The sequence below is a fragment of the Sphaerodactylus townsendi genome, linkage group LG16, assembly GCF_021028975.2.
Source record: "Sphaerodactylus townsendi isolate TG3544 linkage group LG16, MPM_Stown_v2.3, whole genome shotgun sequence".
NCBI classification, from domain to species: domain Eukaryota; kingdom Metazoa; phylum Chordata; class Lepidosauria; order Squamata; family Sphaerodactylidae; genus Sphaerodactylus; species Sphaerodactylus townsendi.
In genome coordinates this window covers 29294941-29322361 of record NC_059440.1, presented here as the reverse complement: position 1 = coordinate 29322361, position 27421 = coordinate 29294941, and the positions used below count along the sequence as shown (strand labels likewise).

Sequence of the window (27421 nt, the reverse complement as noted above, 5' to 3'; positions counted from 1 at the left end):
CAGTAGGATAGAATGTGGATTACAAGTATCCAGATATGCTGCTGGTCTTACCAGTTGGGCCTGTATAAGAATTTCTGTCCAATTATATCATTTCCCCCCCCCCCCTTCTACAAAATGGCCTGTTCTCAGGACACAACCGACTGATTCTGCTCTTCTGGTGTCTTAGATTAAGCCACTGTGTGTGTGTGTGTGTGTGTGTGTGTGTGTGTGTACACGCGTGCAGATGTGGAACGATCTGTAAGCAACCCCTGCCCCAAACAAGCCCATCCATTCAGAGCTCCACCATTAAGAACGCCACAGGACCCAATCATGGCAAATGATGATCGGCAGTTGCTTTGTTACCGCTGCTTACGTGAAAATCTCCAAGGACCGTCCTCGGCTGCTTAAAGGCAGTCTCTCAACTCCTTCACACCTAGAGAAGCAAACTTTCTGGGAACCATAAGGCCATGTGGAGTGGGGAGGGGGCGCTGTTTTTTTTCCTCCAAGGAAAAAACGGCAACTTTGGAGAAAATGAAATATGCACAATCTTTATTCTGCAGCTGGGGTGGGTTGGGGGTTGGACAGCAGCTTCACATCCTGGGACTGACCCACGTCTTTCTCAAAGAAGTAGTGCCTGCTCAAAAAGAAGCCTATTGTTAGGGTATTTTCTGCTCCTGGGAAACCTTGCTTGGAGGGAGGGTCCCAGAATACCTGAAAGACACTGAAGAGACTCTCACATGCAGGGGTTGGGCAACACTGGCTGGGACCTGGGGCACAAGACTGAGAAAAGTGGCCCATCAGGCCCACCGGATGCCAGGCCTCCCAACCACATACATACATAAGAACAAGCCTGCTGGATCAGACCAGAGTCCATCTAGTCCAGCACTCTGCTTCTCGCAGTGGCCCACCAGGTGCCTTTGGGAGCTCCCATTCAGGAGGTGAAAGCAAGGGCCTTTTGCTGCTGCTGCTGCTCCCGAGCACCTGGTCTGCTAAGGCATTTGCAATCTCAGATCAAGGAGGATCAAGATTGGTGGCCATAGATCGACTTCTCCATAAATCTGTCCCAGCCCCTTTTAAAGCTATCCAGGTTAGTGGCCATCATTCCTTTTTTGTTGTTGTGAGGGTCCATCAGCTTTGGTTGCAGATTTCTTGATTTAAGCATAGCCGTAAACACTCAGTGGGAGAGTGCCTGGTCCTCAGTAATGCTGCAAGCAAGCGTACCTATTAGTCATTCTCCTTCAGGTATAAGAGTGAACATTCGGAGAGGTGATCTTGGAGGTCTAGGTTGAAGATCAGCTGGCGGGCCTGTGGGGCTTGAGAGTAGGGCAGCAGGAGCCCCCCGGCAGGCTCTGCTGATGACGTTCCAGGTCAGCCAGGCTGAGAGCTGCATCCAGTGGCTCAGATAAAACTGGAAACTGGGAGAGACACGGGGAGTGGAGAACGAGCATCAGACAGGAAGACCTTCTGTCACCAGCACAATCTCTTTTCTGTATCTCCTCAGTGCCTATGGCATACTCCCAGTCCCCAGAAAGGAACAATAGGCCATGACAGTTTCCACACAGAACAGGGAGGTAAAAGGCAGAGTGGTGGGAATTGTTCCATGCTTGGCACCTCATTACGAGGAGGCCCCTTTGAGGTGGTTCTTGCTCAGAATATTTGTTGATTGCCATGGTTTGCTCTGGGATGAGCAGTTGTGGAAAGGATATCAGGGTGCTGCAAAGGGGTCTGGTCTTCCTCCTCTTCATGCCCAGGGGATGACCCGAAACGCCCTCCAGAATGGGGAAAGAGCCCCCCATGCCCAGTGACGTTTGTCATACGGTCAGTTTTAAAAGCATGGTAAGCCCTCATTTTGTTTTGAGCAAAACTGATCTATTGGAGTCACGAGCAAATGAGTACATAAAGTAAAAACAAAATCTCTGCTAAGGTAAAAAGTCAAGCTAAGGTAAAAAGTCACCACAAAAGGTTGTGTGAGAGTGAGTGTGTGTGTGTGAAGGGAGGCTGGGCATTGGGTGGGCCTGGCGAAGCAATCAGGAGTGTGAGCTGACTGTGATCCAGAGGTCCCTGGAACAAGCCTCACATCTGCCCCAGCCTTGCTAGGCAGCCACACGCAGACTATGCTGCCCTCTGTCCCAGCCTCCTGCTTCACCCGAATATGAGCCCAAATACTACCCAGTCTAACAAGGGGGGGGGGGGGATTTGAGAAATCTTTTAAAAGTATAAAACTACCTTCTTTTTTATTTTTTAACAAATGCATTCATCTCCATTACTTGAGAAGGCATCATAAATGGGAGTGGCAGTCTTGTTCCTGGTGCCCTGAACTCCCTGTCATGCCAGACAGCGGCAGCTGGGTCTGAGCTCCTCACCTACAGTGGTGGGAGGCATGCAGAGTGCTAGAGACCGCGGCTGCTGTTCCCTCAAACACGATCTGCATAGAGAGGCCTGAATCTTTATGGACATAAAAGGCACAGATGTGGTTTGCTAGACTTTTTTTAAAAAAAGGTTGCACCACATTACCAGTGATGCTGCAAACTGATTCTGCCCCCCCGCCCGCCCGCCTCGTGTTGAAACAAAATCTCCCCACTAGACTCTCAGGCAGGAAAGCTGTGGTTGGTAGTTGGGGCCCTCAGTGTGACCCACGTAGCAGGCAGATGTGCTCGTAATTAGTTCCTGAGATTACTTGGAGCCAAAGGAAAAGCAGTGTATAAATATTTGTAAATTTGCAAGAATATTCTTGCAAGGCTGCCTGAAACCCTTCAGTCTTCTTTGTTTAAGTTCAGGATGTGGGATCTTAGAGAAGTCCTTAGGGTTGGGAGTGGGTTTTTTGTGCTGGGTGAGGGACCACGAAAGGCCCTACCAGAAGCTCTGGTCATCCCTTTTCTCACGTAAGAAATCTCCCCCCCCCTTTTTTTTTTTGCGATGAAGGCACATCTGAGTTATGGTGACCCCCAGTGAGGTTTTCAAAGCAAGAGACACACCTCCGGCCCATAACTCCTAGTTAGGTCTTTTCTGAACAGAAAACAGATTCCAGAGTCTTGGAGACGACACCTGCATCAAAAGGCAGCCTTTGAGGAGGCCTGTGCGTTGGGAATTTTTATTCTAGGTTTGCCACTGCAAGTACTTCAATAGGCTGAAACCTTTGTGACTTTTCTGGCATAACTCTTTTTTAAAAAAATGTGTGCTGTTGTACATTTTTACGGGAGACTTCCCCCAAAGAGTACAGAAGGCCATCTGTGGAGCCTAAGGCGAAATGGGACTACCAGAAATGTCTTGCGTGGACAGATTCTCTCCCTTTCCTCCATCTGACCCTCATCTTGGTCATGGAAGCACAGGCTCAGATCTCCACGTTGTTTTGTTGCACAGGGCTGGCTTATGAACAGTTGGGGGCGGCGGGTGGGGGGGGGGATTAGCTGTAATTAATGTGACCTGAGTGTGTCCGAAAACAAAGTTGGATTATTGGCTCACTTGAGATTGTTCCCGGGCTAATCTGATTAGAGTTCATCTGAGGTCGCTGGTCTTTGTCTCCCAAGTTATGCGTGTGATGTTCCCTAGAGGGGCTGGACTTTCTGTTCTGGAAGTGCTTGACTTCCTGTATGAAAACACCTGCAAAAGGCGCACTGAGAACCACTGTAAGGCCTGTATTCCTCATCAGGTGTTATTCACATCCTTTCCCAGGGAAATACACAGGAAATGTGCAAGAAATTATCTGTCTGGTAGAATTGGTTTGGTAATGGAAAGACCTCGTGTGGTTCATCATGAAAATAAGAGGCAGCTGTCTCACAGTTCAGTATCCTAAGTCTGCTTGGGAGTCCAGCCCAGTAAATATCTTTCATGCCCCTGCCAGGGCAGGATGATTGCATAGTGCAGGGGCCTCACAAATACCTTTCCTAGAACTGGCCTCCCAGTGACATGGAAACTTACTGGTGCCATTGGGCCAATCATACACTCTCAGCCCTGGCCCTGGAAAGTATTTGGAGGGGAGACCACCACAAAACTCCAGGAGTCCCTCCCCACCTAGAGAGCTCTTGTCCTGGGCGGCATCCTTCAGGTTTGAGTGGCAGCTCCATTGCTTCATCCGCATCCATTCTTTCCCGCTCTTGCCTTGCAAGTACTGGGTCCGTGCATCAGTGTGGTCTTCTCAGCTCTGCCTTCTTTCTGCCTGTGAATCTGACTTTTTTTTTTACTAACCAAATAACTTGTCGGTCACTTCAGGGATCTGTGCTTCTTGGCACATTATGCTGTGGGCAGTCAGGGGTTACTTTGGTGGTTCATTAGCTAACAAGGGAAGCCACATTTCAGTGTTGAAGGCACTGCTGAGTGAAGAGCTCAAGGAAACCAGTGTGCCTGATCTCTTAGCCTTCACTGTCTCCTGTTATCGGTATCAGTCTTCTCTGCAGTGTATATTTTTTGCCATCAAGTCACAATTGACCTATGGTAACCCCGTGGGGTTTTCAAGGCAAGAGTAATTCAGAGGTGGTTTGTCATTACCTGCCTCCACATCATTCTCCTGGACTTCTGTGGTGGTCTCCCATCCAGATACTTTTCAGGGCCAAGGCTGAGAGTGTGCGACTGGCCCAGGGTTGCCAGCAGGTTTCCATGGCACTCCACAATGGTCAAAGGCCTGGAGTCCAGGCCCGACTACGAGGAGAGACTTAGCGAACTGGGTATGTTTAGTTTGGTGAAGAGAAGGTTAAGAGGTGACATGATAGCCATGTTTAGATATTTGAAGGGATGTCATGTTGGTGAGGGAGCTGGCTTGTTTTCTCCAGAGACTAGGACAAGGAGTAATGGGTTCCAGGTGAAGGAAAAGAGATTCCACCTGAACATCAGGAAAAACTTCCTGACAGTAAGGGCTGTTCGACAGTGGAATGCACTACCTCAGAGTGTGGTGGAGTCTCCTTTTTTGGAGGTTTTTAAACAGGCTCGATGGCCACCTGTCAGGAGTTCTTTGATTGTGTGTTGCTGCATTGCAGTGGGTTGGACTTGATGGCCTTCGGGTCTCTGCCCCAATCTTTCTCATCCTAAGGAGCATATCTGGCGCAACCTAGATGTACAACGGGCACTTAAGGCCTCCATTATTCAGTCTCAAGTGATCAGGAAGTCAGAGACTCTTTTCATCAGCATCAGCCCTCCTAACAGTGGCAGACCTATGTCCAAAGCTTCTATCTTCACTATTCTAAAGTCCTGCGTAATTGAGACTTTAAAAGCTCAAAATAGGACATACCCTTGAGTATCACTTCTCATTCTATCAGAAGCTCTGCCACAAACACAGCATTAGCTGGATATGCCTCACTGAAGGAGTTTTTAGGGCTGCCACCTGATCATCAGTCTCGACATTTTTGTGTTACTACGAGATCCATACCTACCGTTCTGTGGACCGCCGCCTTTGGCAGGTGCATTCTTCAGCATGTGTTGGAGGACTAAGATAATGATCCTCCTCCCTTGCTAGGCGACACAGCTCTGGACGTTTCCTTCTCCTACAAGGCCAGGAGGACATCTTGGCTCTCCCATTGTCATCACTTAATGCAGTAGTATACAGTCAACATTAAATAATTCTTTGTTTAATTCTACCTAGTTGGCATCGGACTGTTTTCTTCTTACTTCCTGCCACTGTGAGGTTATAGTTCTTGTTATAGTGAAACAAGTTTGAATTAGTTTATGGAGCTGGTTCACTGCTTAGTTAGAATTAAGAACTGGAAGTGGGTGGCCCCCACCACAAGGAGACCGGAGGTGATGGAGTTGATCCTGCCTCCCCGAGAAAAGAGGTGGGAATCTCCCAACACAAGATGTCCTCCTGGCCTCATAGGAGAAGGACCATCTGCAGTCTGTGTCCAGAGGTCTGTTTTTTTCCCATGGCTTATTGCGAGGAGGAGTCATTGGTGGTGCTGTCCGTCGCCACATGTGCTTGCTGAACCTGACTCTCCAGCCCACATGCGGTCCCACATGGCTGAACGTTCTCCTGTGGTTACGTTTTCGAGGAGAATCCCAGGAATGGTTGTTGCTCTGGTGCGGCTATAAAAGTTTAAATTGCACCTCAAAGGAACAAGAGCTCTGTTGATTGGTAATCTGGAACCTCCCCCTTTCCACACACACATATCATGACTTGCAGCATTTCCAGCATTTTGGAGGGATAGTAATATAATGAATCTTATGGAGCATGGGCTAACTTCATTCTAGATAGATGCATTTGCACTCTCTCATGCTTGGGTCTAGATCTGACTGTGCTATAGACAGATCGTGCTATTGAGCGGAAGTTCTCTTCCCTGCTATAGTCTTTGTTACTTATACCCTCATCCAAGGCCATATGCTTTCCCGTAAAGCTCCTGCCAGGGCTGATATTTCATCTGTTTTCCAGAGATGGGTGGGTCCCTGGCTTCAGCTGAGACCTTAATCCGTTCACAATGTGATTTTGCTATTCTCTTCCTGACTGCAACACCTGGCAATGCTGTGTGATAAGGATTGTGAGGTTCCTGCATGCTCTACATCAGGTGTGGCCAACCTATGGCACTCCAGATGTTCATGGACTACAATTCCCAACAGCCCCTGCCAGCATGGCCTATTGGCCATGCTGGCAGGGGCTGGTGGGAGTTGTAGTCCATGAACATCTGGAGTGCCATAGGTTGGCCACCCCGCTCTACGTGATTTCTCAGTCTTCCTGCACATCTTTTAAGCTGCTGAAACTCCTCATTACACTTAATTAAATCTCCCCTATTGTTGAAAAATGTAACAGGATCTACTTGACATATTACCCACATTCAGTTTCCTTGACTGCCATCTCTGTGGATTTTGCAAGTGAATGCTTAGATGAGGATTATGAATTCCTTGAACGTGCTAGAAATGCGTTATGAATGTGCTTTGTGCCATAAAGAAGCACCGAGAGAAGGGGCCGAACGCTTCTGCCTACGAGCGCCCAGCTGAGGGCATTCCAGGCTTCCCCTCTGAGCTGGCCCCAGAGCAGCTCTCCTACCTGTCAGGATGTCAAGGTTTTTGTTGGGGTTGGATTCCTCAGGAGGTGCCGTTTGCAGCACTGCTCAGGAATGTCTTCCAGGGCACAGCCTGCTCTGAGGGGCTGATCAAGAGGTCTTTCAGGCAAATCCGGCATGGAGTTGGGAGAGAGATTTCTCATGGCCTGTGTGACCTGGCTGGTGGGTGTTTATGTTCATCCAGACACACACCCACACACACGCACAAGCAAACTGGGTTGAATTGCTCACACTTTTGCCTGCTCCTCAGAGAAGGTGTTTATCTTAATAAATTAGCCTGAGTCATCTGCATTTAGCTCTTGGTGGACTAGAAGTCTGACTGGTGCAGTTATTTCAAGAGGGCTGTGCTGCCACTCCCCATGTGCTGAGCGGCTGTGGTCTCTTCCACTTCCATAGCAGCGACTCCAGCAGCAGTTCCAGTGACGAGTCTCCAGCCCGGTCCGTACAGTCCACAGCTGTTCCCGCCCCCACCTCCCAGCTGCTTCCATCTCTGGAGAAAGATGAGCCCCGGAAAAGTTTTGGGATCAAGGTTCAGAATCTTCCAGTGCGCTCCACAGGTAAGATGCAGGTTCATGAGGCGTGATTGTCATCATCTCCCAGGTGCAAAATCTGGCACCACTCAGAACTTGTGAAGAAATGTTTTGCTGGGGAATGCCAGTGCAGGTCACTGGGCTACCCTGTCCATGTCTTTGTGGAGTTGGGAGGCAGGATCTGGACCTGGTTGGCGTTTGGAGGGGAGGTCTCAGGCGGATTCCTGTGGAAGGGCCAGGCTAACCGTGTTCAGCCTGATTGGCATTTGGGTGTGAGGCCACCAGGGACGTCCAGAGGCAGGCAGCGGCAAATCCCCACATCACGTCTCTCGCCTTGAAGCCTTGGGGGGTTGCCCTAAATCAGTGGTGGTGAACCTTTGGCACTCCACATGTTATGGACTACAATTCCCATCAGCCCCTGCCAGCACGGCCAATTGGAAATTGTAGTCCATAACATCTGGAGTGCCAAAGGTTCACCACCACGGCCCTAAATCAACTGCGACTTGATTTGACGGCATATTTCACCCCCGGTGAGACCAGGACTGGTGTTGAGAGGGAAGCAGAGCTCTGTGTTTTGTTTTGCAACAGTAAGCAGTTTTTCACTTTAAAAAGCTAAATAAAAGACCCTGGACATTTGGGCAGGACTTGGTTGACTGGAAAAGACTGGGAGGGACACTCTGGAAAGGGATGGGGAGTATAAGAGTTGAAGCCCTGGCCAACAGCTGCCTTCTTCGGCCTCCCATCCAGCTTCTGGGGCTTTGCTAGGAGGACTGGGCAAGAACTGCCTGAAGGTGGAAAACGAGGGGTGGGGGTGGGGGATGCGCCCAGCTGCACCTCACATTCTTAAGAAACGAAAATGGGTGCCTGGTGTTTTTCTACCACAAATGCCTGGCGCTGTAACCAGGTGTTGCTGTTTTGGCTTGCCCCTTGGGTGTAGACACCAGCCTTAAAGACGGGCTGTTCCACGAGTTCAAGAAGTACGGGAAGGTGACGTCTGTGCAGATCCACGGGGCCTCTGAAGAGCGTTATGGGCTGGTGTTTTTTCGGCAGCAGGAGGATCAGGAGAAAGCGCTGAATGCCTCCAAAGGGAAGCTCTTCTTTGGCATGCAGATTGACGTGACAGCATGGATAGGCCCAGGTGAGCCTGCCAACACTGGCGTAAGCAGAGCCGTGCTGGAGCACCGGCGCTCATCTGGGAAGCAAGCGGGCAGGCGGTGGGGTGGGGGTGGGGGGGCCTTCTCTCTGGACCAGAAGTACCTCTGAGCAGGGCTACGTCAAGAAGAAGTGGCTACGGACACACACACAGACTCTCTTAGCTGCTGGCTGGGGTGGGATGAGGGAGGGGGGTTGTGGAAATGGAGAAATGAAATTGGAACAGATTAAAGGTTCCCCCCTCCCCCCCAGCTAATGTTATCAGCAGGTACCGTTTCTCTCTAAGGCAGCCTGGGATCTAACCTCAGCCTGAGTTTGGTTTTTGCAGTTGGGAAAACTTGCCCTGAAATCAATCCAGACCTTCCCTTTCTCCTGATTGTAGATATTCCTTGAATTCCATTTCTTTGTAATGGAGTTCAATTCCTTCAGTGTTTGACAGCCTGATTTTCTGACACCCTTTGGGGCCCAGAAGTGTGGGTGGGAAGGATGCTTCTCTCTTGCACGAATCTTGGGCTGAGATTTTTAAGAAGGTGATATCAGAGAACTCTTTAATTTCCCATTTCAAGAAACTGAAAGTGAGAACGAGTTTCGGCCTTTGGATGAAAGGATAGATGAGTTTCATCCCAAAGCAACAAGAACTCTCTTCATCGGCAATCTGGAAAAAACCACCACCTATCATGATCTTCGCAACATTTTTCAGCGTTTTGGAGGAATAGTGGTATGTAAATTAATGTATTTGCGTGTGAACAGGCATTACATTTTGAGTTTGTGCACACCTTTCATGTTGCAGGAAAGTTTAGGTCAGATTATAAATCAAAAACAGAAAAGACACGGTATTTTTAATTTTTTTGGATCTGTTAAGCATTGCCAAATTTTACTTGAGAGGCCGTTTCATCTTCTCTGGAAAGCAGCATATTAAGATCCTTCAAAACCCAAGAGCCCTCCCACCCCACATTGGTCACTGCTGGGTGAGGATTCAGGGTTCAAACCAGCATTGGGGGAGGGTGGGAGAAAGGGCCAGCGTGCTGGCATGATCTGGGCCTGACATCTGCTTCTGTTATTGAGGTGTGTGTGTGGGGGGGGGCGGGTGCTTCTCATCCTAGCTGCTGGTTTTTAGTTGGAAGAAGGGATGCTGAAGAGCAGCATGCCCAGTGGGCAAGTGTGAGTGGAGGCCTTCTTGCCTCGTTGTGGGGGGGGGGGGGGGTTCAAGGCCATCCTTCTTTGAGCTCAGGTGGCCTTCCTCTCCCCCCACCCAGGATATTGACATCAAGAAAGTGAACGGCATCCCACAGTATGCCTTCCTGCAGTACTGCGACATTGCCAGCGTTTGTAAAGCAATCAAGAAAATGGATGGGGAATATCTTGGAAATAATCGGCTGAAGGTAAAGACATCTTTTCTCAGCACTGGTCCTCTTGGTTCCCGAGGTTGATTTTCGCCAGTGTTGAGCAGGGTAGGGGGTGAGGGTGGGAAGGCTTTTACTGTGTCACTCCTGGGGTTTTTCCCTGTGTGCTTGTGGCTCAGATTAGGCCATTCCATTTTTTTCTGCCTCTCCAGATTGCATTTATTGGCAAAATTGCCAATCAACGTTGCGCAGAGGCTGAAGTCTGCCTTGGTAGAGGTGCTTTCCCCCGCTGTCTGTGCACCATTTTCTCTCTGGCACAGTATGAAGGAGCCTGTCCTTCAAACCATATTGCCCAAGCAGCATCTAAGGCACTTCAAACAAAAACATTTGGACCCCATTGTTAAAATCAAGAGAACATGCAACTGACAGACTCCTCACAACGTGCTGGGGCCTTCTGGAGCAGCCATGCTGCTTGTAGGGCGGTCTGAGCTGCAGAAGCTTCTCCACTGACACAGTTTTTGCCCTTTCGTTTCCAGCTGGGCTTCGGGAAGAGCATGCCCACCAACTGCGTGTGGCTAGACGGCCTTTCCACAAACTTAACAGACCAGTATTTAACACGCCACTTCTGCCGCTACGGGCCTGTGGTCAAGGTAGGTGGGAGGCTTGCCTGAGTGTGGCATTCTCTCTGGCCTTCTTTTTCAGCAGCCTGTTGTGTCAAGCCCTCTGTCTGACTGACTGACTGACTGACTGTCTGTCTCTCCATTTCATTCTCTGTATGTGTGTTTCTGTCTCTCTCTGTGTGTCCGTGTGTACCTCAGCCTGTCTGTCTTTGTCTCTGGCTGACTGCTGCCCTTTACATTCCATTGCCAGCTTTTCCATTGCCAGCTAAGAGAACAGCAGATGCCCAAATTCTGTTCTTGCTTTTCAAATTTGCCCTGAAATTGGACGGGAGGGGCATCTGCAGCTCCAGGGGCTCCAGTCCCAGTCGCTAAAGAAGGAACTGCCTGACCCCCACTCAGAATGTGGAGGGAAGCATAATGCCCAAAGGAGAACTGTGCCACAGCACATGGGCAGGCTGGCGTACGCTTTCAGCTGGAAGTGCCAGTGCTTGCCCACCTCTGGCCAAGCAGCTCTTCACCCTGCAGCCTTCTCTGGCAGAAATAGAGTGGAAGCCCAGCAAAATGGCGGCAGAGTTTGCTGCAGGCTGGGCCTTCTGTGGTCTTTTAAACGGCAAGTAGCTCAATGAAACCAGCACTGGAGTGTCGGGTTTGAACACTCCACTTGCAAACCCTGCCCACAACAATCCCTTGCGCTCATCCCCTCCCCCCTGAAATCCATCCGGCAGGCAGAATGTAGGGAGCTCTACTGTTTGCTGGCCAAAGTTGAAATCAGTAAAATACAGAGAAACAAACAGAGAAACGAGCAGGCGTGAAAACACTTCGCAGCCCAGAGGAGTCCATCTTGTTCCTTTTTTATTCCTCTTCAGGGATGCCTCACGAGAGGCAAGTCAGAAGTCCTTCCTGCCATCATGGTGTGCTCCTTTCTCATCCCGCCATGTATCCTTGGGGGGGGGGGGGGTTTACTTCCTGCGGGTGAGGCTCTTACATGTGTTTTGGTTTTGCTTTTCTTCCAGGTGGTGTTTGACCGCTTAAAAGGCATGGCCCTCATTCTCTACAATGAGATCGAATATGCACAGGCAGCTGTCAAGGAGACCAAGGGCAGGAAGATAGGTGGAAATAAAATCAAGGTCTGGAAAACCCATCCCTGACAGAACTGACTGAATGAATCACTTAGTAGCATCCATCTCTAAGGGTTGAATTGCTGCTGCTGCTGCTGCTGCTGCTGCTGCTGCTATTGTTGTTGTTGTTGTTGTTGTTGTTGTTGTTGATTTCACAGCTGCCAGTTCTTTAGCTGGTTGTTGGCCTTTCATTACAATTCAAGCCTCATCCAGAGACCATGGCAGATTCTGCATGGGCCAAAAACAGCAGTTTGAAAATGGTGTAAAAGGGTTAAAAATGGTGTAAAAGGGTTTGCACCGTTTTCACACCACTGTTTTTGGCCCATGCGGAATTTGCCCTAGGAAGTTGTAATGTATTGGCATAGTATTAATGCGGATCCCAACAGGGCTGTCTTCTGGATCTTCTGGATTTTATCGATTTGAAGATGTTTCAAATGCCACCCTAGGGTTTTCAGAATGGCGCCCAGGGCGCCGTTATTTGTGGGGGTGGGGGTGAAGTTGCTCTTTGGCCTTCTCAGTGAGTCCTTATGGGCCTCCCACTTCTGGCTTGGCTCCATTTCCCCCTCCTGGCTGCCAGTCTCTCTGAAGGTGGGCAGCCACAGCCTAGGGAGGGGCAGCTGTTCTGCCTGGAGGTCACTGGGGGTGCAGGAGAATTGGCTGTGTGTGCTGTGCCGCATGACTCAGCCACCTGTTTCTAGTCAGCCGTGGGGTGTGCTTTCCCCTCTGGTGTGATGGAGATCACCTTAAGTGAGGAAGGAACCTTTTTTGGCCAGACCCGGAAAGCCTCTCTCCTGCAGTGCTTTTCCCTTCTTGCCACCTGGGAGGCAGCCAGTCGGAGCCAAGCATGTGAACGTGAATTGGGTGCTGAATTACCAGTCCCCGCTGCCTCCTTTGCTTGTGTTGTTTGTGACCGCTGCAGCATGCAGCTCCTGGGCCAGGTTGGCTTCCCAGTCCTGTGGGCCCTCCATTCCCTACTAAACAGATTCTTCAGTTTAATGATGGAGCTGTGGATGTTTTTATAGATTGCAGATCTGGGGGATTGTTCTTAGCTGTAATTGAGGGACAGTAAGTAAAGATTATGTACGTGACTGTAGCACTTGTTTGGCAAAGCAGTTTGTTGTGCTGGGGAAGGAGTTTGAAATCCGAGGGTGCCTTGCTGTGTCAGAATTGGGCAAATTGTTGGGGGGAGGGCAGAAAGAATTTCACAAACAGGAAGAGCAGCTGAGGAGCCCTGTGGCGCAGGGTGGTCAGCTGCAGTACCGCAGTCAGAGTTCTGCTCATGACCTGAGTTTGATTCTGATGGAAGTCTGTTTCAGGCAGATGGCCCAAGGTTGATTCCGCCTTCCATCCTTCTGAAGTCATTTAAATGAGTACCTGGGTTGCTGGGGGTAAATGGTAGATGATGGGGAGGATAATGACAAACCATCCCGAAAACATCGTCTGCCTAGTAAACATTGTGATACAGTGTCATCCTGCCGTCAGTCATGACCTGGCATTTACCTTTAAGAGCAGCTAGGAGTGTTCCTTTTGCCCAGAGGCAGAAGGGTCATTTAATGGTTTGACGTTAATGGCAACTACTAGTGTTAACAGCTAAATGGAACCTCCATGTTCAGAGGCAGTATGTGGCCTTGATCTGCCTGTGATCTGACTGCTCTTTGAAGAATGTGCTGGATGAGAGGGCTGCTTTGCTGGCCCAGAGGACAACTCTTCCAAAGAATGATCTGGAACTCCTTTTTTCAGGTGGATTTTGCAAACCGTGAGAGTCAGTTGGCCTTCTATCACTCTATGGAGAAAACGGGCCAGGATATCCGAGACTTCTACGAGATGCTGGCAGAGAGAAGGCAAGTGTCCTGACCCACGCGGGCGAGTCTGGCCGTGGCCTTCCTGCTCTATGAGCCCAGTGGCGCTCCAGCATTCTGTTGGGTTGCTTGCAGCTGCAGCTTGATGCTGTCCTCTTTGTGGGTCTTCCAAGGGAGCATTTTCAAAGTTGTCTGTTACCTTTTGCGGGGGAGGGGGTTATGTATATAATTTTGACTTGGTTTGGAAAAGAAGTAAAAAATAAATATCGGGAGAGAAAAGTAAAGCTCAGACCACAGTGAGCATGACTTTAGCCAGAAGACTGTAAACTATTGGGTTCAATTTATTACATTTGTATTAATCAGTTGCATCAACCTCTTACTTTATTATGCTGGATCTTTTGTTTGTCACATAAGAAGGATGCCATTAGAATAGTTCATTATTGAAAATGTGCAGTGTCTGATCGGCTTGTGAGAAGCACTGTCATAAAAAAATGGCTCCGAGTGATTTTTATTTTGATGGATCTGGCTATAGCTAAATAGGGTGACCATGGTTTGGGGGCAAGCTAATATCTTGGTGTGCTTGATTTTGGCAGAGAGGAAAGAAGAGGATCTTATGACTATGCTGCTGACCGTACTTACTATGAGGCTGTAAGAACCCCAGGGACATATCCTGAAGATCCTCGAAGAGAGTATCCAGCTCGTAGTAGGGAATTTTATGCAGACTGGGATCCTTATCAAGGAGACTATTATGACCCACGATATTACGATGATCCGCGGGAATACAGAGACTATCGAGGTGACCCTTATGAACAAGACATAAGGGAATACAGTTACAGGCAGCGGGAGCGGGAGCGATTCGAATCTGACCGGGACCACGAAAGGAGGCCTATTGAACGGAGCCAGAGTCCTCATTCCCGGCGGCCACAAAGCCCAGGAGCATCTCCGTCGCAGTCTGAAAGGCTGCAGAGTGACTCAGAGAGGAGAATTTACAGCAGGTCTTCAGAGCGAAGTGGCAGCTGCAGCTCCCTTTCCCCACCACGCTATGAAAAGCTGGACAAAGCCCGCCTGGAGCGCTATGCAAAAACTGAGAAAGCTGAAAAAGAGAGAGTCTTTGAGCAAGAGAGACCCGACAAGGACAAACCGCGGCTGGTTAGGAAAGATAAAGCAGAAAAGCTCGAGAAGCAGAAACGAAAAGCCAGGACGCATTCCCCCAGCTCCCCGTCTTCTGAGACAGACCAAGAGAACGAGAGAGAGCCCAGCCCAGAGAGGTCAAAAGGCAGCGGCAAGCAGAGCAGGGAGAGAGCTGAAAAAGAGGGGCCTGCTAAGAACCGCCTTGAACTGATGCCGTGCGTAGTATTGACTCGCGTAAAAGAGAAGGAAGGGAAAGTGATTGACCAGCCAACTGTGGAGAAATTGAGAGGGAAGCAAGAAAACGATACAAGGAAGTCCCCTTTGCTTGAGCCAAAACTGCAGCTATCCCAGGCTGAGGCAGCCAAGTCAGATCAGCTGAAACCAGAGCCCATCCGAACAAAGGTGCCAAAGGAGAAGGTGCTGGCCAGTCACGTCGAAGTGGTTGACAAGGATGGGAAACTGAAGCCCAAGAAACACCTGAAGATCGAGCAGCCAGGTGAAGTGGCAAACCCAATTGACCTGGAAAAGTTGGAGGCTCGCAAAAGGCGCTTTGCAGATGCAAGTCTGAAGCCCGAGAAACAAAAAACGGAAATCAAAAGGAGTGCTCAGGAGGAAGAGGAGGCGGCGGCGGCGGCGGCAGCAGCACGCGTGATTCTGAAAAAGCAGGTTGATATGACAGCAGAGTCTGAAAGGAAGTCCTTGAGGAAAGAAGCATTCAAAAGGGACTCTAAGAAAATTAAGATGGAAAGGCTTGCTCCTGTTGCCAGTCCCAAGGATACTCCAGAGCCTTCAAGCATGTCTGCAAGTGTTGTTTTACGGCCCAGTTTAGAGCTGCAGGCCAGGCTGGGAGAGCCGGTCGAGGAACCTGTGGAAGTCCCTGAGATCCCTTCCAGGAAGATCAGTTCAATGAAACTGCAGCACAAATACCCCCAGCTGCTAGGTGATCAAGGATCAGAGAGAGAGGATGTACGGAAAAACTACTGCAGTCTTCCAGAAGAAATGCCTGACCACAGACATGTCCCAGAGAAGCCCCCGTCGTCAGAGATTGAGAAAATCCCCATTGACATCGACCACACGCAGAGCTACCGGAAACAAATGGAGCAAAGTCGTAGGTTAAAGCAGCAAATGGAGTTGGAAATAGCGAAGTCCGAGAAGTTTGGTAGTCCAAAGAAAGACCTAGATGAGTATGAGAGGCGGAGCCTGGTGCACGAGGTAGGGAAGCCCCCCCAAGACGTGACTGATGACTCTCCCCCCAGTAAGCGTAAGAAGTCATCTGATGCTTTTGATTTTGAAATTAGCATTAAGAGGGAGAGAAACTACCGAAGCTCCCGCCAGGTGAGTGAAGATTCTGAGAGGATGGCTTGTTCTCCAAGCCTCAAGCCTTTTCCTTTCCACGAGGAGGACGAGGTGCAGGACTCCCCAAGGCTGGTGACTTTAAAAGAAGCCAAAGAATCTCCGAAAGTAGACGAAAAGGGCCCTGCGTGTTCTCACGTGCCTGTTAGAGAGGGCGCTCTGAAGTTTAATCCCTACGATTCCAGTCAGAGAGAACAGATGGCAGAAATGGCCAAGATGAAGCTCTCCTCTCTGAATTCGGAGGAGGAATCCAATCGGTGGGAGCCCCCAGTGAAACCAGAGCCTGTCCGAGTGGATATTAGCTTCCCCAGCAGCGTAGTCAAAAGAGACAGTCTCCGGAAACGGTCAGTTCGGGACCTGGAGCCGGGAGAGGTGCCTTCAGACTCGGATGAGGATGGCGACAGCAAGCCCCGGTCCCCTAAAGCCTCCTTGTTTCTAGAGAGCTCCCGCTTGTCTTTTTTACTGAGGGACAGGGAAGAAAAACTCCGGGAGAGAGAGGAAAGGCTGCCGGCCTCCTTGGAGAGGAACAGATTCTATTCTTTTGCGCTGGACAAAACCATCACACCTGATACGAAAGCCTTGCTGGAGAGAGCCAAGTCTCTCTCATCGTCCAGGGAGGAAAACTGGTCTTTTCTTGACTGGGACTCAAGGTTTGCTAGCTTTAGAAACAACAAGGACAAAGAGAAAGTGGATTCTACTCCAAGGCCGATCCCTCCGTGGTATATGAAGAAGAAGAAAATAAAAACCGACCCTGAAGGGAAGCTGGCTGATAAGAAAGAGGAGCATAAAGAGGAGGAGCAGGAGAGGCAGGAGTTGTTCGCCTCACGATTCTTGCACAGCTCCATCTTCGAACAGGACTCCAAGCGCTTGCAGCATTTAGAAAGGAAAGAGGAAGACATGGACTTCCTTTCTGGGAGGTTGTACGGCAGACAGTCTTCTCCAGATGGGGCTAGCAGTGTCCCAGATGTTTTGGTGCAAGAGCCGGTGGTTCTCTTCCACAGCAGGTTCGTTGAACTTACTCGCATGCAACAGCTGGAGAAAGAAAAAGACAAGAAACCCAAAGAAGCTGAAAAGCAGGAAGAGAAGGAGAACCGCCCTCAGACGCCAGAGGCGACAGTGCCCGAGAGGAAAGAGCTGGAGCAGCCGTCTTCCGTGCTGGTGGGTCCATTGCCAGCATCTCTAGTCCTTCAAGATCCAGAGAAGGTTGTGAGCGAGAAGCTGCCAGCTGATCTGCCCTGCGTAAAAGAAGAAAAGGTCCTGGAGCTGAGTCCTGGAGCTGCAGAGCCTCTTCCTGAACTCCCTTGTCTGGCAGGCCCTCCTGTGAAAGTCGAACTGCCTGAGCCGTCGCTTGAAGCCTCTCCAGCTTCAGAACACAAAGAGGCTACGCTTTCGGGTGCAACTCATGAGGAGGACTCCACCCCTGTGGAGAACCCTTTGTCTTTGGATACAAAGCCACCTACTCCCGGGTCTTCTTTCTCCCAAACAGATACCAGCATAGACCAGGAAGCAGATGCAGCTCCCCCACCACTGGCCGCCATCTCTGAAGAGCTGTCGGAACCCAAGGAAGACTGTGTTTCAGGGGTCGCTGGCGCCGAATCTGCTTCAGGTCAGAAAGCAGAGGCGGTGGCCGAGGTTTTCCCTGCAGCTTCTGATACGGAGGTCGAGGCTGAACCTCTGGTGGTTGTGAGAGACAAAAGGACTTGCAAGAACAAGCGATCCAAAACTCCTGTCCAGGCTGCTCTTGCAAACATTACCGATAAACCCATCACAAGGAAGAGCGAGAGGATTGACCGTGAGAAGCTTAAAAGATCTGGCTCTCCCCGTGGAGAAGCGCGGCTGAAAGGAGAAGCAGAGAAGGCTTTGAAAAGTGCCGCTAAATCTCCAAGTCCAGCAGCGGAGCCAGGCAACCCAGAGCCAAGTTTGCCTGTTGGCCGAACGAGGCGCAGAAACGTCAGGTCGGTTTATGCTACCCCAGGAGACCACGAGGGTCCCTCCCCTGTAAAAGATCCTGTGGAGGTGACCAGGTCTACCAGAAAAAGGGCCGAAAGAGAGCCACTCGAGACAGTAATAGTTCCCACTCCTCCCAAAAGAGGCCGGCCTCGAAAGTCACGTCACAAACCCGAGGAGGAAATTTCTCCAGTCAAGACAGAGCCTGCGCAGCTGGAAGCAGAAGAAGCAGAAACAAAAGAAGCTGCAGACACCCCTAAGCCTGTGGAGGGGTGGAGGTCCCCTAGATCCCAGAAGCTCCTACACAGCCACTCATTGGCTGCTAGTTGTCAGCCCGGGAAAAAAGGCCGAGCTGAGCCAAAGGTCGAGATCCCAGCAGACCACGAAGAGCCACCTGAACTGCCTGGGCATGGTTCTAACGCAGGAGAAAATGTCAATAAAATCAAGGCAGACAAAGAAACAGCTGCTAGTGAACAGAAGCCAGAAAGGAAAGAGGTTGATGTGAACAAAAATGTCCCTGAAATCTGCACACTTGAGATTGTAGAAAGAAAACTTGCCCCAGAGAAGATGACCAAGTCCAAGAGGGGAAGATCTAGAAACATCAAGGCTGTTGACAAAGCATCATTGATCAAGAGCCTGAAAAGTGTGGAAATCCGGCTCAATGTGGATGAGGTCAGAGGCGCTCTACGGCCGAGTGAAGAGGAGATGGAACCCATGCCATCGTCCCCCAAAAACAAAGCTCCCCAAGAAGAAGACAAATTGCCTGCCCATTTCCTAAAGAGTGAGGCAGACGACCCCTTTCAGGATACAGGGCAAGATACCCCATGTGAGCCAACGCAGTCTCCCGAAGCAGCCCAGCTGGCCAAGCAAATAGAACTCGAGCAGGCAGTGAAGAACATTGCCAGGCTCACGGAAGGCCCAGCTCTCGCAGCCTATAAGGAGCAGGCAGCAGACGTTTCGGAGGTCCGCCCGGAAGAGGAGGGCGACAAGCCTGCTCATCAGGCGAGTGAAACAGAACTAGCAGCGGCCATTGGCTCCATCATCAACGACATTTCTGTAGAGGCAGAGAGCTTCCCTGCTCCCCCACCGTATCCTTCAGAATCTGAGATTCCTGCAGAGCCATCAGTCTCGCCGTCTCCACAAGAGGAGATGGAACCTGAAACGGACCAAGCCGTCAGCAATATTTTGGAATCCGAAGCAGCGGCTGTGGCCGAGCCACCTGCACCCCCGACCACCGGGTCTGCCACCCCGGCCACAGCTGCCACAAGCAAAGAGGCTGAAGTGAGTTTGAGCGAGTCGTCTGGTTCAGCACAGGAAGTGGAAACCCTGCAGGAGGCTGATGGGCCTCGGAAGGAGAGGGGCCGCCAGAAGGCTGCTCGGCTGAGGCGTAAACGGAGCACCAGCAAAAAAGGAGAGGCTGCTGAGCTGAGGCCAGCTGAGGCCGAAAGCAAGCTGGTCAGATCCACTGTGGCCAACGAAGTGCAAGGGAAACTGGAGGAAGGCGTGGAAGGTGACAAGTCCAGCAAAACGTCTTCTCCGGTCTCCCCCGAAACAGCTGCTCCAGACGCCAGCCAGACTCTGCCTCAGAAGACAGCATCACAGCAGCCTTCCACAGAAAGCAGCCCCCTGTCTAAAGCTCCCGGTCCACGGAGCCTGTCCCCTCTCTCACTGCCCGTTGACGATGTGAGCCAAATGGGGTTTAAACTGCATTCAGCCACTGAGAGCCCTCCTGTAACTCCACTGAGTGCCCCCAGCCCGCCTGTCGCATCCGTTCCTTCAGCTGCTGCAGCTAAGCTTGGGAGCCCCGCCTGTGCCGCACTGGGTCCCCTTCCCTCCACTGCAGCCAAGGTGACGGAATGGATGGTGAAGCACGAGGAGGCTCGGGCCCGCTCCACCCCTCCTCCTGCTCTTCCCCCGGACACAAAGGCCTCAGATATTGACACCAATTCCAGCACTTTGCGGAAAATCCTGATGGAGCCCAAGTATGTGTCTGCAGCCAGCGCTGCCTCTACGCACGTCACAACGGCTGTCACTGACCCGGTGAGTTCCCCTCGCCTGGAAGAGGCTCCGCCTCACCCCCCGGCAGAGGCCATGATGAAGCCAGACGTGGAAGAGAAACCAGCCGTGCCCCTTGCCCTGAATGCTCTGGACCCCCCTGCCGCAGAGGCTCCTTCTGTCCTTGCAGAGAAAGAGAAGATCGTGACGGTGGTCACCCCCAAGGCCACGTCCGTGATCAGCAGGCTGCCCCCCAGTATTGACCTGGAGGAAGCCTCCAGAATTGCGCTGGTGAAGCCGGGGGCCCCCCCGCAGGCGTGCCCCGTCAGCGCCCTTCCTCTGAAGCACAAGCAGAGGCTGAGTGCGAACGACGACAGCCGCTTCCCCCCGGGGTCCATGTGTGTGATTGAAGACCGACCGGCAGAGAGCGGCTCCAGCCCGGGTCTTCGTGTCAACACCTCGGAAGGCGTTGTGCTTCTGAGCTACTCGGGACAGAAGACGGAAGGCCCACAGAGGATCAGTGCCAAGATTAGCCAGATCCCTCCAGCCAGCGCCGTGGATATTGAATTCCAGCAGTCCGTCTCCAAGACCCAAATTAAGCAGGAGCCTCTGGGGCCTGGTCAGCTAGCTCCCAAGGGATCTCAGCCAGCAACCGCATAATGGGGAACGCTTCGGCCCCTTGCAGCCTTCGTGCTGGAGCCCTCAGATCCTACGACTCACATTTCGCCCAGAAGAGCTCTCCTCGAGTCAAAGCAAGCCCTTTGGCAGTTTGGAGAAATCTGAGCCGGCGCCGCTGTCTGCCCTGGCCCCTGCTTCCCAGCCCGGCACAGTGAAGGCCCTTTCCCAGCCCAGCAGCACTCCGCCCATCCTGGTCCACAACCAGATGGTGCTCTCTCAGGGCCTGGCTTCCAGCAACAAAAAGCTTCCAGACCCGACAGTCCTGAAGGTGGAGCCCAAGGCCCTCCAGCCTTCCAGCCTGAGCCCCGGGATCGTCGGTCCTCATCACCCTTCCTTGTCTGGCAAGATGCATCCGGACGCCAACCACGTGAACGTGGGGCCTGGCCCTGCCAGCGACCGGGCAGGCCCTCACCTGGGAGTCTCCAAGCAGGAGCCCCTGTCTCCCCGAACTAGCGGGCATTCTCCTTCGCCATTCTCAAGGGCTTGCCACCCCGGAGGCCCCTCTTCCCCAGCCTCCGTCATGCTGGGAATCCAGGGCTCTCCTTGCCCAGGGATCCCGGTGCCTCAGTACATCTCCAGCATGCACCCCGAGCAGTCTGTGATCATGCCTCCCCACAGCGTCACCCAGACGGTGTCCCTGGGCCACCTCTCCCAAGGGGAAGTGAGAATGAACACCCCTCCCCTGCCCGGCATGCCCTACAGCATGCGCTCGGAAGCGCTCCACTCTCCCAGGGCAGCTCTGCAGCCTCAGCGCTCCAGCACGCCTCAGCCGGCTCCCGTCAGAGAGATTGTTATGCCGCCGTTGTCTTCCCAGCATTCCCCAGAAGAGGAAATGCACTATCACCACACGGTGTGTCGGGGGTCTGCCCCAGTGCAGTCAGATGTGCTGGTCATGCAGCCAGACTACCGCATGCACCCGACTGGGATTCGGCTCGACCAGTACAACGTGGCCCGGGACATGAGGATGATGATGCACCCACACATGGCAGCGGTGGGGGGTGAGCACCACCCGGACGCTCGGCAGTCCAGAACGCCAGAAGGAGGATCTGTCAAAACGCCGCCTGCCCCCAAGACCCTCCAGTCAGGCAAAGAGACTCCCAAGTCTTCGGACGTCGTCAAACTGGCCCACTCCCCGCACAGTGAGCCCCGCCTTCTCAGCAGCCAGCTGCCCGGCCTGCCTCTGACGCAGCCGGTGGTCGTGCCGCACGGTGTCCAAATCATGCATCCTGCCGGGAGCTCCTTCCACGACTACCGGGCTGTGTACGGCGACATCCGGAGCTACCACCCAGCGGCTCAGCTTGGCCCGCCTCCCTTTTCAGGGGCTCCCTCGATGGGCCTGCCTTCTCGGAGCATGACCCCCTCCCAGGTGAGGAAATGTGGAGGGGAGGGTCTGGTTCTCCTGCCCTGGGGAGTTGAGCCTTCTTGCCCCTGCATTGTGCATAGGCTGGTTGAGGGGGAAGGGCCTGGGTGCCCCCAAGCTGCTCTTGGCTGGAGGGCTTGGGGAAGGAGTAGAGTGGCGTTGGGGGGTCAGTGGCTGTCATCAGCATTGGGGCAGTGGGAAGGTGGGCCTGCTGTGCAGGAGTAGCAGGCGGGGCTAATAGCCAGAGGTTGTGTCCGTGTGAGCTGGGCAGTGCGGGGTTTCTCCGTGTGCAGAATTTGTTGACGTTTGTAGAAACTGTCTACTATTGCCCGGTTCATACAAACATCACGGGGCTACACACCTCCAGTGTACTGGTTGGCTGGCTCTTGCAGCTGTTATGCACGTCATATCCAAAGAGGGCTTATGTGGGCAACTAAAAACTCCAGGGTGAGCTGTGGGGAGAAGTGGAAGCTGGAGAATGAGAGCTTTAAAATGCACACTCGGGCGCACTGTGATAATAACACAACATGCAGGCGCCAAAGAATCTCCCCGGTGTTGCTGTTAGCCCTCGTCAAGCCCAAACACACACGACTACCACCCCCGCTATCCAGCCTCTCAAGCCCCACCCTCTGTGCCCCCCCCCTTCCTTCAGAGCTGAGTCTGGTGGTGTCTAGAGACAGGGCACCTTGCTTCTGGAATACTTTCCCCCTTGATTCTCACCTGCTAGACTTCTTTGTAGGCCAAAACACTCCCTTTCCCCCCATGCTTTTGAAGAGGAGTTTCATCTTACCTGCTTTTTAAGGGACTCACAGCATCTGCTTCCTGGGTCATTCCTGTTCTGTTTTTGTCCAATAGCTTGATGTTCTAGTGCTACGTTGTTTTTACTGTAAGCAACATGAAGCAGGATTCTGAAGCAGTTGCATGGAAATATCCTCAGTGCAGCCCGTTAGTCAGTGTTGCCTGGGTTGGCTGGGGCTGGGAGGTTGCCTGCTTACCCCCCCTCCCCCCATTCCCCAGTATCGAGCCAAGCAGCGAGTGGTGGTCTGGGGTGGCCAGCCAGTGCCCCTGCTTGGCCCGGCCCGGCCCTCACTGTTCTGCTTCCTTCTGCTCCTCTCTCAGGGTCTGCCGGAAGGAGAGCACTCGCACCCCAGTCAGCCGGCCCACAGCAAGACGCCTCAGCTCTCCCAGGAGCCCAAGGGGGCACAGGCGGCAGCCTCAGAGCTGGCACACCACTCCGCCACCAGCCGGCACGTCCCGCAGATCGACGCTCACGTGCACCTTCCGCGGGCCCAGGCGGACACGGGCTCCACCTCCTACCCTTCTCCTGTTGCCATTTCTGTGAAGCAGGAGCTGCCCTCCCCACACCAGGCCCAAGCGGTGCAGAAGGCAGCCCTCTTCATCCCGACCACCGCTGGTCCCGGCGTCCCCCCGGGGCTGTCGCTTTCCCGCCCAGAACCGCAGGCGGCGCTCAAACCCGAGCCTGTTTCTCAGAGGCCTGTCGACATGGTCCAACTTCTGACAGTATGTTTTGCTTTGGTATCCCCTTCCTTTCGTGCTCAGAGTGTTGGGGATGGCCAAGGCTGGGCTGACCTCTGTTGGGCGTGATCAGGAAGGCGGTTGCCGAGCAGGGGTCTGAGGAGCTGCTCTGCAGCCTCCTGGGGTGGCCCTCCCCTTTGCCAGCTAGTTTCCACGTTTGCTGTGGGATCCTCCCCCCCCCCCCCCCCACAAGTCGGTGCTGTTCTTTGGTCGTCCTGGTATTTGGCACTCAGGCCTTTCCTCCTTGTCCTGCCTTTGCAGAAATACCCGATTGTATGGCAGGGGCTCTTGGCCTTAAAGAACGACACAGCCGCAGTCCAACTGCACTTTGTCTCTGGCAACAACGTCCTGGCGCATCGCTCCCTGCCTGCTCCAGAAGGGGGGCCTCCGTTGCGCATTGCCCAGCGCATGAGGCTGGAAATGTCCCAACTGGAGGGTGTGGCACGCAGAATGATGGTGAGTGGCCTGTGGGGATCCTGCCAGACCTGCCTTTGGCCATGAGGCTCTCTGGAAACAGCAGGAGTGCGAGGGTGATCCATAGGCAGGGCACCACATCTGAGAAGGCCCTGACCGTGGCATCCAGCCAAGAGCGGTAGGTAGAGCAGGGCTCCAGTGCAGCACTGAGTTGTCAGGCGATTCATGGGGGTGGGGGGTGAGGCGGTGCACCTCTGACAGCCTGTGTGCAGCACTTGCAAGAGCTTCAGTAGTAGTTCTGGTTCTTCCCAGTCATCCCTAGCTGGAGGCATTCGTTTTGTGCAGTTGGCACCAGCTCTCAGCCTTGTGTGGCATTTTGAGCCCACAGAGGTTTCTGAGCCACCTCCAGAGGCGTATTCGGCCTGCAGTGTCTGGGCTCTTCTCTTTCAGGTGGAGAGCGATTATTGCCTGCTGCTGGCCTTGCCCTGCGGACGAGACCAAGAGGACGTGGTCAGCCAGACAGAGTCACTGAAGGCCGCTTTCATCAGCTACCTGCAAGCCAAGCAAGCCGCCGGCATCATCAACGTTCCCAATCCTGGCTCCAACCAGGTATGGCTCGGGGTGGGCGGAGCCTGCTTCCCTTTGAAATTCTCCGGCTGGTTCTTGGCCTCTTTGAGGACTGTGCTGTAAGAGAGCACCATGTCCGAACACCAGAAGAATCCAGCCAGACTCCAGCAATGAGCTGAGCTTGCCCATCCCATGGCAGGGGGGGAGAGAAACAGGGCCCTCCTGCCCCCCCCCACCCCCACTTTGTTTGACTTGGTTGAATGGTTGCTCATGAGGCTTCTTCCTTTGTGGGGAGTTGTTTCGTTGGGCAGCAGGAGGCCCTCACTTGAGCAGGGGCTGTATTGGAGGCCTGGGAGCCGGGGTCTCGGTTGCCTGCCACTCTGCTGCTGAGTGTTGGTTCTCTGGTTGTGTCTTGCAGCCAGCTTACGTCCTGCAAATATTCCCGCCCTGTGAGTTCTCCGAGAGCCACCTGTCTCGCCTCGCCCCAGACCTCCTTGCCAGTATCTCCAACATCTCACCTCACCTTATGATTGTCATCGCATCAGTCTGAGCTGCTCACCGATAGTGAACGTGTCTCTCCAAGGCACAAGAGCAAGAACAGAGGCAGTGAATGGATGGACAGCCGGGAGGAGCGGCCACCTCCTGCCTCAGTGGGACTCCGGCAGACAGCGCCGCTGGACGTGTGGCCCCGCCACCCTTGGATGTTTACATATGGCTTTAGCTGAGATAGACGTCGTCGAAGGCACTCTTCGAGGCAGGCTGCCCTTGGTTTTGGTGCCTCCTTTTGGGGGGAAATTAAAGGAAGGCTATTATTTTTATTTACAAAACAGATTTTTAAAAAAAGGAACCAGAACTGCCTTTGCACTAAATTAGTGACTTTGGACCTTTGCATAGTTGAAGACATGTTGTGGCGTTCTGAACGGATGTCTCGATACACACACGGACTTGGAAGCTCAGGAGCCAGGGCAGTTTGCTCCTTTCCGTGGATCAAGGAGCAGCTCCCGTGTCCGCCGCGTCCTCCTCCCTCCGTCTGGGATGTACAGTTTACAGTGAAACAAAGCATGAAAGGGAGAGCCGCGGCTTCCTTTCCTTGTGGGATGTGCAGGACTCGGGGTGGGGGTGGGGTGTGCGTGTATGTATAAATATATATATATATAATATATATATATAAATATATATAATACCAACTTTAAAAAGAAATCTGATCCCCACAACATACTTTTTTTTTAATCTGTGCCAAAAATGTGTTTTCAGAGAAAAAAAAAATCTTATTTTCATACTCGGACTTTGTATGTGTCACTCATTTGTAAGTGCGCTTCATTTAGACATCCCCCCGCGCGCGCCCCCAGTCACATGTGGAAGTGTTAACACACTTGTGCAGCCCCCCCCCTCCCCTGTCCTCCTTGTTCCCCTCCACCTCCCCTAACGATTAATTTATGGAACTGTTTTTCTCAGCGCAGTTTTGTTTTGTGTGTCCATTGGATTACCAACTTTATTAAAAAATGCAAAACAGCCCTGCAGTGGGTGTGCTGCTGTGTGGCCGGAGGGTGGCTGCGCATGTCCAGCCAGCTGTTGTGTCTGGGGAAGTACCACAGGTTGAACACTTCCAGGAATCTGCTCACGGCTTTAATCGTTGGCACAAGGGGAGGGATGCCATTCGACTGGAATGGGCTGTTGAAAACATGGGTCCGTGTGTAGCCTCTGGCCCACGTGCTGAGCTTGCTGCCCATTGCAAGGTGCAGCCCTTGCTGGAATTGGAGGCAGTGGGACATCAGCACAGTTGAATAGGGAGGTGCTATGTGAAGCTGCGAAGGCACAGCCATGCATGCAGGGACTTCTGAAAGGCTTTGGCAAGAGCCCTCACAAGACTCCCAAGGGGGTTTAGCATTGAGAAATTTCCTCTTTCTCACAATACTAGAACCAGGGGGCCTGCATTGAAAATACTGGGTGGGGGAGAGGAGGGGGAGGAATCAGAACTAATAAAAGGAAACACTTCTTCACGCAACGTGTGATTGGTGTTTGGAATATGCTGCCACAGGAGGTGGTGATGGCCACTAACCTGGATAGCTTTAAAAGGGGCTTGGACAGATTGATGGAGGAGAAGTCGATGTATGTGGCTACCAATCTTGATCCTCCTTGCTCTGAGGTTGCAAATGCCTTAGCGGACCAGGTGCTCAGGAGCAGCAGCTAAGCTCTGTGTTCATGAGAGATCTGAAATGTGGGGCTGGGATCAGGGTAGTGGCCGAGCTGGATTGTGACGTTCTTCAGGAGGGCATCTCCAGATGTGTGAGTGGGCAACGAAGTGGCAAATGAGGGTCGAGGTAGGCACGGGTCAGGGGGCGCCATCCTGGAGTGGAAAAACGGCTCACTTATTAAAATGTGCTGATGCTGCCTGCAAGACACACGGAGTGAAAACGCGGCCTCGGTGTGTGGCAGCCAGGAAACAGGCCAGCTCCCTGCTGGCGATTAATAGGGTTGAAAATAAAAGCACCAAATTCCAGGCCTTTGTGTGTAGATCTAGGATGCCGATAAAAGCGCCAGTGAGGGCAGCCACGATGGGCATGTGACTCGGGGGCTTTGGGTTTTAGAAATAAGGCAGCTAAAGCGGAGGGGGTCATAAGAGAGCAGCCAGCGTGACTTCTCTCCCCCCCCCTTCCCCCTTGTTGGAAAACTAGAACTCGGGGGCACCCGAGGGAGTGGCTGGGCAGTCGGTTCAGAACTGTATGAAGGAAGCTTTCCTTTACTCAACGAGCGATTAAAACGAGGGCTCCACTGCCAGAGATGGCCCCGCTCTGGGAGGGTTTTCAGAGGAGACTCGTCACGTCCGTCAGGGGCTACTAGCCATGGTGACTAAACAGAACCTCCACATCCAGAAGCAGTTAGCCAGAGTCCCAGTGCTCAGAAGGCATCATAGGGGAG

At 52.5% G+C, this 27421-nt stretch overlaps 1 protein-coding gene across 1 annotated transcript in view; it reads left to right on the top strand.

Moving 5' to 3' along the window:
• The window catches only part of SPEN (spen family transcriptional repressor), a 57950-nt gene extending 31936 nt beyond the window's left edge, over positions 1–26014 (top strand). The window contains 13 exon segments of the mRNA XM_048518509.1: positions 7356–7516; positions 8427–8627; positions 9208–9359; positions 9898–10023; positions 10521–10634; positions 11618–11731; positions 13463–13563; positions 14115–20679; positions 20681–21991; positions 23105–23506; positions 23783–23977; positions 24386–24544; positions 24921–26014. Coding sequence (XP_048374466.1) covers positions 7356–7516; positions 8427–8627; positions 9208–9359; positions 9898–10023; positions 10521–10634; positions 11618–11731; positions 13463–13563; positions 14115–20679; positions 20681–21991; positions 23105–23506; positions 23783–23977; positions 24386–24544; positions 24921–25052 — 9733 coding nt within the window. The 3' untranslated portion in view covers positions 25053–26014.
• The last annotated feature ends 1407 nt before the right edge of the window (positions 26015–27421 follow it).